Source organism: Pelobates fuscus, chromosome 7 (genome assembly GCF_036172605.1).
Source record: "Pelobates fuscus isolate aPelFus1 chromosome 7, aPelFus1.pri, whole genome shotgun sequence".
Taxonomy (NCBI): Eukaryota; Metazoa; Chordata; class Amphibia; order Anura; family Pelobatidae; genus Pelobates; species Pelobates fuscus.
In genome coordinates, this window is record NC_086323.1 from 162,853,112 (window position 1) to 162,869,689 (window position 16,578).

The window sequence follows — 16,578 nt, forward strand, 5'->3', positions numbered from 1 at the left end:
GTCTTGCTATGTTACTCTGATTTCCCCAACACACACAAGGCTGGAATGACATTTCTTTCTCTAACTAGGAGATTCCTCAGCATTATAACCCCAGACTTCTCTTCCCTAATTGCTGCCTACCTGGACATGAAATTAGTTGAGTAGGCTTTGTTTCCTGATCTTTGACTATCTGTTGCTGGATACCCCTTTATTTTTCTGACAAGACTTGTTAAGTGTTTATTCCTCAACCATCATACCGCTGTGTGACTTCCAGTGATAATTGAGTATTATTTTTCCAAAGACAACGTTTGGAAGTGCTGTGCTAAAATAAAATTTGTGAAGTCCAATAGAGTGCCTTTTTAACTTAACGTTTAAGTATATATTAAGGAATTTGGCCTGTTATCTATGCGTGTGGCGGATGCTCTGTGAGGTTGTGTATATGTTAAAGCCTTGCAACTTGTTTAATTAATCTGAATCAATGGAAAACAAATGAAAATTTACAGAACCATAACTAATTGAAACACATCGTTTTAGATCCATTTAAAGGGGCATAGGCACCCAGACCAGTCATCTCAATAAAGCGGTCTATGTAAAGTCCCCCTGCCCCCTTAAACTTTCCATTTAATACATTGCTTTTTCAGAAAATCTGCAATGTTTATATTGCAGGATTAAGACAACCTCTAGTGGCTGTCTTCTAGAGGCGCTTCATAGTTTCTAAAGGAGGACGGATAACTGTAGCAAAGTGCTAGTCCTGACAAGGACTTTTCCTTCCGCAGGATCCATTAAGACAGGAACTCTGGAACAAGGCGCTGAAATGTGAATAGCTCTATTCCCCACAGTAATTGGACGACACACAGTTCTGGGAGAACAACTGATTTATTTCGCTGAAACCCAACCTTTTATGCACAGAAACCCAGCATGGGGTCTCCATACAAAATATACACAAGCTCCTCCCCGGCGACCCATTCTCTGAGAGATAATTAAGTCAAAACGGAGTAACTCAATTATCTCTGTTACAGTAAAATACAGAAAACATACAAAAACACATAAAAAAAAAATAATTTGATACAGTTCCACACAATAGATTAGTGTTCAAACTCAAGGAAATCGGTGTCGATTAAAATGCTTGTTCTTGGGTAGAACATTGGCTTAAAAACAGAGTACAAAGAGTTGTCGTTAATGGTACATTTTCAAGCTGGAAAGAGGTGGCAAGTGGTGTCCCTCAGGGATCTGTTCTGGGACCCCTTCTATTTAACATGTTTATAAATAAATGATCTTGAAGAAAGCAGTGAGTGTCATGTTTCAGTGTTTGCAGATGACACAAAACTCTGTAAAATAATACAATGTAAGCAAGATATGACTTTGCTGCAGAGGGATTTAGATAGACTGGGCACTCAAATGGCAGATTAAATTTAATGTTAAAAAATGCAAAGTTATGCACTTTGGCGTAAAGAATACACAAGCAACGTATACCCTTAATGGAAGCGAATTAGGGATAACAACACACGAAAAGGACTTGGGAATTGTTATAGACAACAAACTATGCAACAATGTGCAATGTCAATCAGCAGTGGCCAAGGCCAGTTAGGTATTGTCATGCATGAAAAAGGGCATTCATTCTCGAGACGAGAATATAATTGTGCCTCTTTATAAATCACTGGTAAGACCACATATTGAATATGCTGTGCAATTTTGGGCACCTGTTCTAAAGATGTATGTTATGGCAATAGAAAAAGTGCAGAGGCGGGCTACAAAATTAATAAAAGGAATGGAACATATCAGCTATGAAGAAAGAATACAAATTTAAACCTCTTTAGTTTAGAAAAACGTTGCCTGAGAGGGGATATGATAACATTATACAAATATATTCGGGGTCAATACAAACCATTGTGTGGAAATCTATTCACAAACCGGACTTTACATAGGACACTAGGTCATGCGTTTAGACTGGAAGAAAGAAGATTTCGTCTAAGGCAAAGGAAAGGTTTTTTTTTACTGTAAGAACAATAAGAATGTGGAATTCTCTGCCTGAAGAAGTGGTTTTATTAGAGTCCATACAGATGTTCAAACAGCTACTAGATGCATACTTACAAAAACAGAATATTCAAGGATATAATCTTTCAATGAAGGGTAATAACTGCTTGATAAAAGGATAAATATGACTGCCATTCTGGGGTCAAGAAGGAATTTTGAAGTGCTTCAAAACTGTTTTTTTTTTCTTTTTTTTTTGCCTTCATTTGGATCAACAGCAAAAAACAAATGTGAGGAAGGCTGAACTTGATGGACGCAAGTCTCTTTTCAGCCATGTAACTATGTTAATAATTTACAAGAATCCCACAAGTTTTATATCCCTGAATAGCTTGGATCTGAGCACACAACATATACAAACAGCGCTCCATTCGCCATTCGGGTAAAGTTCTGACCGTCTGACTACAAGGCGAGAGCCTCAAATAGTTCCATGGATTTGAGGACAACTGCCGGTCTCCTTTCAGGGTTTACTGTATGAACACTGATGAATGCTCCCCCCAGTCGGTAGTTCCAATCTCCCGAATGCCATTCGTCTAGTTGCCAGGAAGTTGCATGAGCAGTCGTACCATATTTGCCCAGGTTCGCGAGACAGCGTGGCCGAAAACAGTTTAAGGCATTTGATGACCATGTACCGCTGCCTGCGTTCGTGAGACAAAATGTCTGCCATGCACTGGACCACGTGCGTTTAGTTATTCGAATGGCAGCCACCCAGGAGAAGGACCCAGGGAACCCAAGGAAAGCAGTTAATTACTTATTTTGTGGTTAACAGCCATAGGAGGTCGGTATTTCGGGAGGTATAAAAGGGGGACCACCACCATCCATTCGGGAGACGAACAAGGGGGTACTGACAACCGAACACAAGGGAATGAAGTCTGCTACACTAACGTCTTCCAATTCCCTATAGAACAACATTGATTCAGTACTTTCCTGTGTGGCGCTAAGCACGTAAGTGCATTAGGTTCCCCATCAGCGCCACATCACTGGTGGAGGAGACCAAGCCAGTGCCATGGGAGCCTGGGCACTAGAAGAGTTAAGTGTTAAAAGGGTGCTTCTAACGAAATAGTGGAATCAAACTCCACTATTTTAATCAGATGGTCTCAGAGTATTGGATTGGCTTAGAAAATTAATCTTTATGACCTAAGCTAAAGAGGGAGAACACCAGTTCTGTAAGGGAGAAAATGTAAGAAAAGTCACCATTTTAACCCTTGATAGGAAGGGCCTGATCACCTAAACAGTGACAGTTGCACTATATAGTTAGGAATCCACATTAGTATTCCTACCGCTATAGTGTTCCTCTGATTATAAATGTGTTGATACCTAAGCTACCTGTACTCCCTTACTGAGATATAACTTCCATTTTATATTTTTGTTGTTGTATGTATGCTCACCTCCTTCTCTTTCTGCACAATAAAAAGTAGCTGCATTGATGCAATTGAGCTGCTTTTACAAATTTACAAAGATTTTTTTTGAGTTTGTTTTCCGCTGTGACTTTCAATTTACAACAGTTCACTGTTAGTGAATAAACTCGCTGTAGTGGTTATGGTGATTGGAGGGTTTCTTATACCAGGTATTACCAGTTGTGTTTACAGTTGCTGATAACTATTTTTTTTTTCTTCCACTGAAGGGTTTATTTTTTTATCAATCACATTTTTTTTAAATTTGAGAATGTATATTGTGACAATTAAAGGGACTCTATAGTCACCAGAACAACTACAGCGTATTGTATTTGTTTCTGGTGAGTAGAATCATTCCCATCAGACTTTTTGAGCTAGGCACTGTCTTTTCAGAGAAAACGCAGTGTTTACATTACAACCTAGGGATACCTCCACTGGCCACTCCTCAGATGGCTGCTAGAGGTGCTTCAAGGGGCAGTGCTGCACAGTAAGCAGCACTGCTATTCAGTGTCTCCACCCTCTGCATGCAGACACTGAACTTTCCTCATAGAGATGCATTGATTCAATTCATCTCTATGAGGAGATGCTCATTGGCCAGGGCTGTGTTTGGGGTGTGCTGCCTCTGCCCCTGATCTGCCTCCTTGACACTCTCAGCCAATCTTATGGGGAAGCATTGTGATTGGCTCAGACCACCACTTCTGATGATGTCAGCGGACAGCAGGCAGGGAGGGATAAGGTATAGATTACTCTAAATAAAAGACAGTTGTGTGAAATCCATACAGCTTTGAATAAATCACAGAGAGCAATATAGACTTGGGGGGTAGATGATCCTCATCTGCCAGAGCACAAGCTCCGAGTTTGGAGCTAGCAACAGCCGAGTCAGGTCTTAATATTTCTGTAAGGCCTGAGGAGGTCAGGGTTGTAGTTGAAGAGTGTATAGAAAGTTGTCTTCTTGATAACGTTAGCACAGAATCTTTAAATGTACTACAAGTAATGCTGTGCTATCTTTATCAGCCACCGCAGCTTCCCACCGGTATCAGATTTTAAAGCCTCTCAGAAATTTAGTTAGTAGAAATCGGCGTCTGTCAATACAGAAAACGGTTGGTCATTAAACACCTTAATGGAGCAATTCTCCAAATGACTTTTAGGTGTCTTGATAGCCAATTGCTACATTATGAGTGGCAGCAATTATGTCTTTTGGTGCCACTGGCTTGGGCGGGGGTTCTCTAACCATCATCAGCTCCAATGCGTGTATAAATAGGTGGTCAATGGACAGCATGGACTCAGTGCCTATTGTTTCTGGGACTTGTTTCTCAGTCTAATCCTTGCTTAGAGAACAGCCACTGCATGGGACGGTGGTTGGATCTGATGAGGTTGTGTCTTCACTTGGGTTCGAGTATCTTTGAATTGAGACCCAGGAGTGCAAACGAGATGGTCAACGACACTGATATATTGACATAGGCCTCTCATCTCTTTCTGAACAACGGATAGCTCAGACTCCAGACCTCTCTCCCGTCAAGTAAAATCTTTATAATATCCCCTTTAGTGTAAAGGGAGGAGTCCTCATTGAAATCTGTTATCCATTATACCCCACATGAAATCTGCAAGGTACTGTGACTCATCAGAGCCTTGTGTAATCCCAGCAACCATTTTTGGTTGGGCCTGCTGTTGCTGCCTGTCGAAGGACAGATGAATGTCTGGCATACAAGAGCACTTAATGTGGGCTAATTGTCTGTTTTTGCCCCATCTCTCTGCTGGGACAGGGGATTTAGGTATTTAGTCTCAAAAAAGAGCATGTAAGGTAGTAGGCTATACTCCACCTAAGAAGTCTGTTAGCAAAAAAGTTTCTCAAACCTTGGTGCAAAGTAGTGTAGGTTGTCTGGGTACTCTTAGAAAAGTGTAAGTCTTGTAGCCCGTTTACAAAAAGGGAATTATGGGAGATCAGGTATAGAAGCAAAGGGCAAGGTGAAATTACTTCTATCAGGAATCCACAGACAGCATAATTTAAAGGGGAACTGTAACTAATCAGGATTTTTAATATTTTAATATCCTGTTTTATTTTTTTGAAGTGTGAAAAAAATATTTAATGTACAAATCCACATTTCCTTATCCTGTAAATGGCAGCCTCCATCTTAGCTCCCGATCAGTCATTGTTAGAAGCTTGATGCTTTGCACTAGGCCCTGGGGAGATAGCGCAGCTAAGCGGACAAGGGCACATGTAGGAGTGTGGGGATAGATGCATGGGATTGGTTGGAAAGAGTCTGTGGGTGTGATTATGTTCTGTGTAAGACCGTGGGGGAGGTCTTACCTCAGTGCCACTTGGGATTCGGGCCAGCAAACAGCTTCCCTCCCGCCCACCCTATTAGTATATTTCGTCGCAGCTAGCCGGGGGTATGTCCTTGCCAATTGAGTTTGAGGTTACGTTTAAGTATATGGAATGAGAAGAACAAGTTTTTAAGGTCTCAAACCTCCCCCGCTCCAAAGGTTAAACCTTAGGTTGCCTGAGGTCTCGTGCCCATCGAGCGTGGATAAGGTCGGCTGATGGCAGGCATTGGAAGGATTTTTTATGACGAGGGGGGAGGTGAGAGGGAGTGGTGATTAGGAACCACTCCATGTTTTTATTGGCAAGGACGGTTGGGTCACTGTATAACACTATGGGTGGAGTTATATATGTATATATGTTAATTTATGCTTATTTATGTCTAACGTTTTGGTTACAGAAAAGAAGAGATTTAATAAATAAAGTTATGGATGTGTTATGCAGTAATTTAGTTGTGATAATAAATGCTGTGGCCTGTTTCATCCATACTAAGTGGTCTGTCGTTACTGGGGGGTTAATGGGGTTAGATTTTGTTCTAGGCTGCATCGGGATTCCCCACTACGTACATACATGGCGATCCGAGTAGAGAACGCCTAGCACACAAATAATTCAAAATGAAGCAATATTTCTATTTCTCAGCCTTATTGTCCTGGCTTTACCTTGTCTGAACGGAATTACGATGTAATGTGCTAAATCTTCAATGTAAACTAAAAAAATGGAAAATCTCATGAAAAAGGTTATAGGTGATTTTCAGAGAAGTGACAGTTCCCCTTGCAATTACTAGAGAATGTCTCAGAGCAGAGTTAAAGCACCCTGCGGATGCAGCTGATAATATATTATTTCACATTATCTTCAGCAATAGCGTTGTGAATATGGCCTCTTGATGTGTAGTTAAGCAGAAACTATAATTTGTATTTTTGTGTGCAAGACAACTGAGGTATATCTGTATCCTACACCGGTAACCGAAACCTGGTCAAAGATCAGGGATAAGCTTTGTTCACTGAATCTGTAGGCAACAGGTCCAGTGAACAAAGCTTGTCCCTGATCTCTGACCCGGTTCCTATTACCTCCCATCAATATATTTGCTTTTAGCTTGAGAGTCTTTGAAAGATTGTAACAGAAGAACTTTAAATGAAAACAATGCATAAGTTAGACTGCCGTGACATATTTTGGTGAACATTATTCTATTAGATAGAATAGGTCCTTTCTTATGATTGGAATTTTTAGTGGTCTGTGTGAGTGAGATTTTTGAATGAGGCTTGTCAATGCTGTATTATAATTATTACAATTATTTATTTTTTAACTTTTTTAGATGGCTTCCAATAAGGCTTCATGGCTCCATTCAGCAGAGAATTTAGATGTTCGATTACCACCTATTTACCTTCCAGTGGGTTCTTCAAGCTTGACAGCTACGAATCTCTTGAAACACAAAAGAAGCAGAGAACAACAGTTGACCCTCAATGATATCATGTATGTATTTTCTTTTAGCTGTAGCCTTTTTTTAGGAGAGCTGTAGTACTCTCACAGTAGCTGCAAAGCTTTCTTAAAAGTAATGTTTTCTTCTGAACTATTATCAGTACTCCAGTCCAGTCCCTTTTGGATTTTGTTGACCTGATAAAACAAGAACTCTCTATGTATATATGTCTACAGACTCCTGAAATTGCATTATTTTCCACTGATACATGCTGTGCCGCTAGGTATCGTTTATAGTGCATGCTATTTTTAGGTTAGGCTTAGTGTAAGTGTTAAGGTTAATGATTGATTAAAGGGACACTGTAGGCACCCAGACCACTTCTGCCCATTGGAGTGGTCTGGGTGCCAACTCCCACTACCCTTAACCCTGCAAGTGTAATTATTGCAGTTTTTCATAAACTGCAATAATTACATTGCAGGGTTAACTCCACCTCTAGTGGCTGTGTGAAGACCTCCAGCGTCGCTCTATTCCCCATAGGAAAGCATTGAAATGATTTTTCAATGCTTTCCTATGGGGAGACGTAATGCGCATGCGCATTAGGTCTCCTAGGCCGGTGAGCGAGATTAGTCTCGCCCACTGGCCGACGTAATCCCCAGGAGGAGCGTCGCGGAGGCGGAGACAGCGGCGAGGGACATCGCCACTGCCTCAGGTAAGTGACTGAAGGGGTTTTCACCCCTTCAGTAACCGGGGATTGGGGGTGGGAGGGAGAGGAACCCTCCAGTGCCAGAAAAACGGATCGTTTTTCTGGCACTGGAGTTTCCCTTTAAGGGTTAGTGTTTGCATAGGGTTCTTTAAGGGATTTATGTTTAGTATAGTGTAATGCAGGGATTTATGTTTAGTGTAGTTAAGTATATTGTAGGGATTTAGTTGAGGGCGTTACTATTAGGGCAGCACTGGGATATAAATGTCATAGTAAAGGCCAAGTTTAGTGGGAGATACAGTTCCAGGCGGCCACCGTTTCCAATGCTGTCAAGATACTTGGAACTGGACCTCTCACTAATCTTGGGCAGAAAAGGACATGTTTGAGCTGGTTATTCTCGAGACTAAGGTCTCCAAACTGTACAGAAGGGATTCATGCTTTTTAAAAACCTTTTAGTAACTTTCCAGAATGATCATGGGCTCCTATGTGAACTAAAATAAGTTTTTCAAACACAAAATAGTGTTTCTCCCATGAACTAAAAGCAATGCAACAATTATATCTGCAGTATCCAGTGATAAAACATCAAACATCCATGTAAAAAAGGATTTACAATAAGCTGTAACACCTCTACATATTCCTTTTTTTCCCGGTAAGATATAGGGCTCAATTTAAAATTCGGGTTATTACTTTCAAATCTCTATATAATGCTGCTCCCACCTATCTATCCTCCCTAATACACAAATATGTCCCGTCTAGGCCCCTACTAGGCCCCTACGCTCTGTCTATCCTCTGTTCCTCTGTCCATACTCCCACCTGTGATGCTGTCTTTTAAGACTTCTCGAGGGCTGCACCGTTCCTGTGGAACTTCCTTCCCTTCTCCGTTAGACGCGTACCCAATCTCCACTCCTTCAAAAAAATCATTAAAAACCCACTTCTTCACAAATGCATATCAAATTAAACTGTTAATGGCTCCCAACTGATTCCTCTCCATTAAAAAAAACCCACACTAAGTCTTCAGTGAATACTATTCTACCAATCTACTTCTCTAATACTATCCTTACCTTTTGTGTCACTATACCCCACTCCCTCTAGCATGTAAGCTCATTGAGCAGGGCTCAAGTTTGCATAACCTTGGAGAACTGGTAATATATGTACCATTTTTAAAGTTAATTAATGAGCAGGCAAAACACATTTGTTTTATTTCTTTATGGGATTTTGTAGCAGGGCTTATTCTTTGTGGTTACTCCAACAGCTACTCAGGAACAAACCGCATACTTCAAGACAGCAGGCATAAGATAATCCACGAATATCCCATCACCCTTCCCAATAACTGGACGACACTCAGTATTAGGAGCAGAACTGAATCTTTAATGGCCAGGCTGGCCTTTTATGCAGGTTTTGCCCAAAAGGTTACCACCCAGGTGGACCTTGTGGGGCACCGGTAAAAATATGAAACAACCAATACAGACAGAGTTAGGTAATAAGTCACTCCCATAAATTACACACAATCCCTCCCCTCTGTTTAGGAAATAATTGAGTTAATTACTGTATCAACTCAATTATCAGAAAAATCTAAATTTTCATACTGTGATGGCCCCTCTAGAACCGTCACCTTTTTTTGCCGTAAGCAATGGAGGGTCCCGTGCACAGCCTTCATGCAGAACATGCTGCATTCATCTTGCCAACATATTTCACAAAATTCTCCTGTGCCTTTAGAGCTCACCCCCCCCCCCCCCCAAAACATCAGTGAGCTACCACCATGCTTCATAGTGGGGATGGTAGTCTATTCACTGTAGGCCTTGTTGACCCCTCTCCAAATTAGCTCTTATGGTTGTGACCATAAAGCTTCTAGTGTGCTAGAAGCTGTGAGGCGTGTCAAGGTGTTGTCGGGCATTTTGTAACTTGTCTTGTTTGTGGCATTGTTGCAGTAATAACTTCTTTCTGGCAACTCGACCATGCGGCTTATTTTTGTTCAAGTATCGTCATATTGTGCTCCTTGAAACCATCCTTTTCCAGAGCAGCCTGTATTTCTACTGAGGTTACCTGTGGATTTTTCTTTGTATCCTGAACAATTCTTCTGGCAGTTGTGGCTGATAACTTTCTTGGTCTACCTGACCTTGGCTTGGTATCAAGAGATCCCTGAATTTCCCACTTCTTAAAGGAACACTGTAGGCACCCAGACCACTCCAGCCCATTGAAGTGGTCTGGGTACCAACTCCCATCACCCTTAACCCTGCAAGTGTAATTATTGCAGTTTTTATAAATGGCAATAATTACCTTGCAGGGTTAAGTCCTCCTCTAGGCTGTCTAGCAGACATCCACTAGAGGGACTTACAGCTTCTTAGATGACTTTTGGTCATCTAAACGACGCTGGACGTCCTCACGCTATGCATTAGGACCTCCAGCGTTGCCAGAATCCCCATAGGAAAGCATTGGATAAGGCTTTTCTATGGGGAGGTCTAATGCGCGCGGCCATTGCCACGCATGCGCATTAGGCCCCACCCACCGGTGGATTCAGGTAAGTGTCTGAAGGGGTTTTATCCCCTTCAGCGACATGGGATTGGGGGTGGGAGGGAGGGGGGGACTCCAGGATTCTGCAGTGCCAGGAAGACGCGTTTGTTTTCCTGGCACTGCAGAATCCCTTTAATAAGTGATTGAACAGTACTGACTGGAATTTTCAAGGCTTTGGATATCTTTTTATATCCTTTTACATCTTTTTATAAAGATGACGCAGGTCTTTTAACAGTTCTTTTCTGCTCCCCATGGCTCAGTATCTAGCCTGCTCAGTGCATCCAGATGAGAGCTAACAAACTCACTGACTATTTATACACAGACACTAATTGCAATTTAAAAAGCCACAGGTGTGGAAAATTAAACTTTAATTACCATTTTAACCTGTGTGTGTCACCTTGTTTGTCTGTAACAACGCCAAACATTCATGGGTATGTAAACTTTTTTTGATCAGGGCCATATGGGTGATTTTTGTTATCATTATGATTTAAAAAGGAGCCAAACAACTATGTGATAATAAAAGCTTCACATGATAACTATCTTTCAATAGAATACATTTTTAGCATATTTTTTAAATCAATGCCAACATTTCAGAATTTCTACAAGGGTATGCAAATCTTTTAGCACAACTGTATATGGAGGTGAATGCCCTATTAAATTAAGGAACTGCTATAAAAACCCCATTTGAGGGATATGTGTCAGGACTTACCTGTCAGCTTCTCCACGGCTCCGTTTCGGACACTTCCGGGTAGACGGAGTAACACCACGCCTCCTTCTCTGACGCGGCTTTCTCACGCTTTATAGAGAAACCGCACCAGTTTTAAAATCGCTTGGTTATTGTTGAGGCTTCCTCAAGATCCCCTGACCGGCTACAAAAAACTCTCGCTAATACTATTTACGTGTACCGAACCTCTGGACTGTTTACCGATGATCTTTATTCTCCTCTCCCTGACCTCGGATTGTATAAAGTTCTTCTACTCCTTTACCAAGAACAGGATTTATTTTCCCGGAGATTCTACATTCTAGGAATCTACAAAACGGAACTGGAAGTCATTCCCCATCTAATCCGAAGTATTGAGATACTACTCAATCAGAAGTAATTATTTGGACGGTGTCTGCTTCAGCTGTTATACTGCTACATTGTTGCTACATTTCTGCTACTTTTACTACTTTCAACAACTACCTTCCTTATTGGAGATTCACTAATATTTACTTGGAGTGTTCCTGTTTTCTCTACTTCAATTTGCTAAACTGTTGCAACTACTCTAATGCTTATACAGCTTTCAGCTATTAAATCCCCAACTGAAAATATCCTTAAAGCTACATGACTTGTTCTAGTTAAGGTCTCTCTCTATCTCTAGCTCTCTCTATTTCAGTTCCTGCATTTAAGGAAAAACTATTGCTTAAATCTTTCTGCAGTTGTGTTCCACTTCAGATCTATCAATTAGCATAACAATATGCTTGGCCGAAATTAGGTCTTGCAAAAGGACAATGATCCCAAGCACACCAGCAAATATGCAACAGAATGGCTGAACAAAAAAAAAAGAAGCAATGGCCCAGTCAAAGTCCAGACCTCTACCTGATTGAAATGCTGTGGTGGGACCTTAAGAGAGCTACAGTTTCCCATGACTGTAAGCAGTCAAATGCGTCGAAGATTTCTGATCTTGAGAATTCACTAGCTCATGCCCAGTTGCCATCTTAAGCGAGTATAAAAGAACTAAAAGGCGAAAATGCATGATCGTATGCCAGCCAAAGAGTCGTAATCGAGGATCTTCGACTGTGTGTCGGGACCAGGATAACCCCCACCGGTCCAAAGGGGGAAGCAAGAATGAGACTTAATTAGAAACAGCCACAGCAAAATACTTCTTCTCCAAGGTGAGGGATTGGCTGCCTCACTCACCTAGGCCTCAGTTAGACCCCAGCCTCAGGAAAACAAGAACATCAGATGTCCACTCAGTAAAAGAGTAGCTAGATGCTTTAGTAGAAGTCGATTGTGAGTGGAATAAGTTAGGAAAGTAGTCTTTATTTTTCTTGTTTTTCCATTTTTCACAAACGTTTTGTGGGATACAGAAGGAAAAAGTAGGGATAGGGGGAAATCATACTTTTACTCATTTGCACAGTGTTACATAGCAATATATATATTCCACTTTTAAACTTTGGTGCTTGGTCCTGTTATTGACCGAACCAGAGGGTAAGGTTTGTTGATCGCACCTTCTGTTGTAGGCTTTTGTCTATCCTGTTCCCCGATTTAGGGGGGGACCCTTCTGGTCGTATTGGTTGGTTTGTGTCTCCTGCACTGTGACTTTGCGTGTTGCTTGGTGTCTGGTGAGTATCTTGGTTGTTTAGTGGTTAGGGGGGGATGGGGTGTTTGAGTGTGTCTTCTTGTGTTCTTTGGATGGTCAGTTTTGTGTCGGTGGTTGCAGGTTCCTTAGAGGTGTTGTGTTTGCTTTGGGTCGGATTGGTTTCTTTTAGTGGTAATGAAGGCGTATGTAGTGGGTGTGTGTGTGTGTGTAGGAAAGTAGTCTATTAAACACCAATTTCTCAAAATCTCTGAGGAGCTTGCTTGCTATGTGACCGTCTAGCAGCCAGGCCAGCCTCCCAGCTTAATACTTTTATACTACTTCACTGTTTATGTATGGAGAGCTGGATTTCCCATTAATCCATCGTCACCCAGCAAGGGCTTCTCGCAGACTGAGCTCTGCAAGGCAGGGAAAGGATTATAAAGCCTTCCCACTCCGAGCACTCTGATTGGTTGTGTTGGTAGAGGAGCAAGATCCAGGCAAGAAATATAAATGTAAAATAAGGTGAAATGGGGGAGCAAGGGGCATTTGGGTGTGACTAGAGGGACAATCAAATGTACAGGAGTTGGGAGGGAGGTTAAAAATTGATGTGCCCATGACAGTGCTGCTTTTATTTTTTGCTGATTGTTAGAGGGATACTATAGGGAATTGAGCAGTGGGACTGCAGGTGCATGATCTATACACCAAACCTGCTTCATTATGCTAAAGTTGTCTTGGTGCCTATAGTATCTCTCCTATTAAACCAAGACAGAAAAAAACTAATTGTTTAAGTGGGACAGCACTGTAATCCAACGGAAATGACGGGCGGTATTAGATAACTTCTTCTTTGTATATGTGTATCTTTTACTTCTTTACCGTTCTTTCCTATCGATGTTCCAATATTAAAAATGAACTGTATTAGACTGCTATGTATTATGCTATATCAATAACGCATACCTGTTTTTACTGTAAACTCATTTATTGTACTTATTTCTATAATATTCTAATGAAACTTGCAATACCAAACAACCAAATAGAAAAAGAAAACAATCATTGTCACTAATGTTTAGGATGCCTGTGAGATACAGGCACATTAATTCTATATATTGATTAGACATGTGCAATTAGTTTCGTTCCGAATGTCCAAATAGCTAAGTTGCCGAAGATCCAAAGCACAGTATTGCCGAAGTACTAATATACCTACCCAGTGGAAGAATGTTACACTGTATATAAGTTTAAATAAAAAGTATACAAACATAGCCAGGATTCAGCTGTAAGCATTTGCAACACTTACAACAATCAAGTAACACACATTCATATAAAATGTAAGTTACTTAGTCAGTCAATGGAATGACAGGAATGAATAAGTAGATAACGCCCTAATTCCCACGGTATTAGGGAGCTTTTCACTAAAAGACTGAAAGAGCTAAATCGGTCTTTCAGCCAAATTTACTAATACTAAGTAAAAATTAACCCCTACATACCCCCCTCTCCCTAAAAATAGTGAGGGGGGGGGGGCATTAACTAGATACCTGTAAAAAAAACAAAAAACTTTCTTCTAAAATCTTCTTTTTTCAGCCCCAAAAAAGGCCAAATAAAAATCCATAAAAACCGACGCACTTAAAAAAAAAAACAAAAAAACAGAGCGCAAAAAAAATCCATCTTCTCCCATGGAGGGCACCGTGCAGACTGAGCTCTTCAGGGCGGGGAAGGCTTATAAAGCCTTGCCTCTCCATGCAATTAGGCTCAGAGCACTCTGGTTGGTTGGTTTAAGCCATGGTTAGTCTCTACATTTACCTGTCACAGCACTCTGATTGGTTAGCTTGAAATCCAGCCAATCAGAGTGCTCTGTGTCATTTTACACAGAGTGGGAAAGTTCTTTGAAATTTTCCCACGCTGTGTAATTTGACTCATAACTCTCTCATTGGTTACTTTCAATCCACCAATCAGAGTGTTATGAGTCAAATTATTCTAACTTAGGGCCCCCACCCACCGCTCAGGGGTGGGGGCCGGGGGGGAGGAAAATAGGTCCCTTCCCTTATTCTAATTTAGGGCCCCCACCTGCCGCTCTGAGGTGGGGGCCAGGGGGGAGGACAATAGGTGTCCCCCCCTTATTAATATTTAGGGCCCCCACCTGCCTCTCGGGGGTGGGGGCCAGGGGGGAGGACAATAGGTGTCCCCCCCTTATTGATATTTAGGGCCCCCACCTGCCGCTCAGGGATGGGGGCCGGGGGGGAGGAAAATAGGTCCCTTCCCTTATTCTAATTTAGGGCCCCCACCTGCCGCTCTGGGGTGGGGGCCAGGGGGGAGGACAATAGGTCCCCCCCCTATTCTAATTTAGGGCCTCCACCCGCCGCTCAGCGGTGGGGGCCGGGGGGGGGGGGAAATTGTGTGGGTTTTTTTTTTATTTTTTTTTTATTTTTTTTACAGTGAGCAGCCGCAGGCGCGTAGGGGCAGAATTTACTAATACTAAGTAATTTTTACTTAGTATTAGTGAATTTGGCTGAAAGACCAATTTAGGTCTTTCAGCCTTACCGTGGGAATTAGGGAGTTATCTACTAAGCGGCTGCAAGAGAAGTGCCGAAGTCCCGAATTTCAGAATACCGAACCAAAACTTTTTCCCCATGCACATCCCTAATATTGATTGATAGTCTAACAGTTCACGTTAAACTAATCCAGTTAAAAGTCTGTCTCTTTGGAACAGCAGGGGTTGCATTCAGTTTCAGTAAAATAATAATTAATTTGATATATGAAGGCACCTCATCCACTCTACTACAACTCTTTATGTCTTACCATGAAAATATTACAGTTATCTGAAGCTCTGCATTTGTATGTTTCTAATAAAATCTCTATCTGTAAACTTATCTGACTTGTGTCTGTGCTGCAGAGTCAACGAGGGTATAAAAGCCTATGAAGAGTCCATGAAGGAACAGAAAAAGAGGGTTCCTACACCCCCTGAACCCCAATTACCCTCAACTGTGAGTGTCAGTGTATTATCTGATGCATTGTATTATGAGCAGACTATAACCATTTTTACACCATTTCTTGTCTTTTAAATAGGAATTGTAATTTCGCTGGAAATTCCATTATTGAATATAACATTGCAAATCACTTAAAGGGACACTGTAGGCACCCAGACCACTTCTGCTCATTGGAGTGGTCTGGGTGCCAACTCCCACTACCCTTAACCCTGCAAGTGTAATTATTGCAGTTTTTCATAAACTGCAATATTTACATTGCAGGGTTAACTCCACCTCTAGTGGCTGTCTATTAGACAGCCACTAGAGGTCACTTCCTGGGTTCTAGCACAGGTTTCCTGTGCTAGAGCGTCGCTGGACGTCCTCACGCTGTGTGAGGACCTCCAGCGTCGCTCAAAACCCCATAGGAAAGCATTGAAATGATTTTTCAATGCTTTCCTAAGGGGAGACGTAATGCGCATGCGCGGAATTTCCGCGCATGCGCATTAGGTCTCCTCGGCCGGTGAGCGAGATCAGTCTCGCCCACCGGCCGACGTAATCACTAGGAGGAGCGTCGCGGAGGCGGAGACAGCGGCGAGGGACATCGCCGCTGTCCCAGGTAAGTCACTGAAGGGGTTTTCACCCCTTCAGTAACCGGGGATTGGTGGGTGGGAGGGAGAGGGACCCTCCAGTGCCAGAAAAACAGATCGTTTTTCTGGCACTGGAGTTTCCCTTTAAGGTTGTATTAACCCTTTTTCATTTAATGTAGCAGCAAAGTAGGTGTAGCACAAAAGCAGGGGCGGCTCTAGACTTTGCGAGGCGTTAGGCGAAACTCAAACATGAGGCCCCCACTAACACCATTAGTGAAAGAAATAGGGGTTACCTTGTGTGTGTGTGTATAAGTAGCTGTAGATATATTGAATGGCAGGCTTGCAGCGTTGGATACAGAGAGCTAGTCTCTGTATTCATCTTTAGAAGCTTGCATTGTCGCAGCTC

General features: G+C 41.9%; 1 protein-coding gene across 1 annotated transcript in view; it reads left to right on the plus strand.

The window, feature by feature from the left end:
- The window catches only part of DNAH12 (dynein axonemal heavy chain 12), a 133,101-nt gene that overhangs the window by 671 nt on the left and 115,852 nt on the right, over positions 1-16,578 (plus strand). Inside the window, exons 2-3 of the mRNA XM_063426881.1 lie at positions 7,034-7,191; positions 15,513-15,603. Of these exons, the coding sequence (XP_063282951.1) occupies positions 7,034-7,191; positions 15,513-15,603 (249 nt within the window). The remainder of the gene's footprint in view (positions 1-7,033; positions 7,192-15,512; positions 15,604-16,578) is intronic.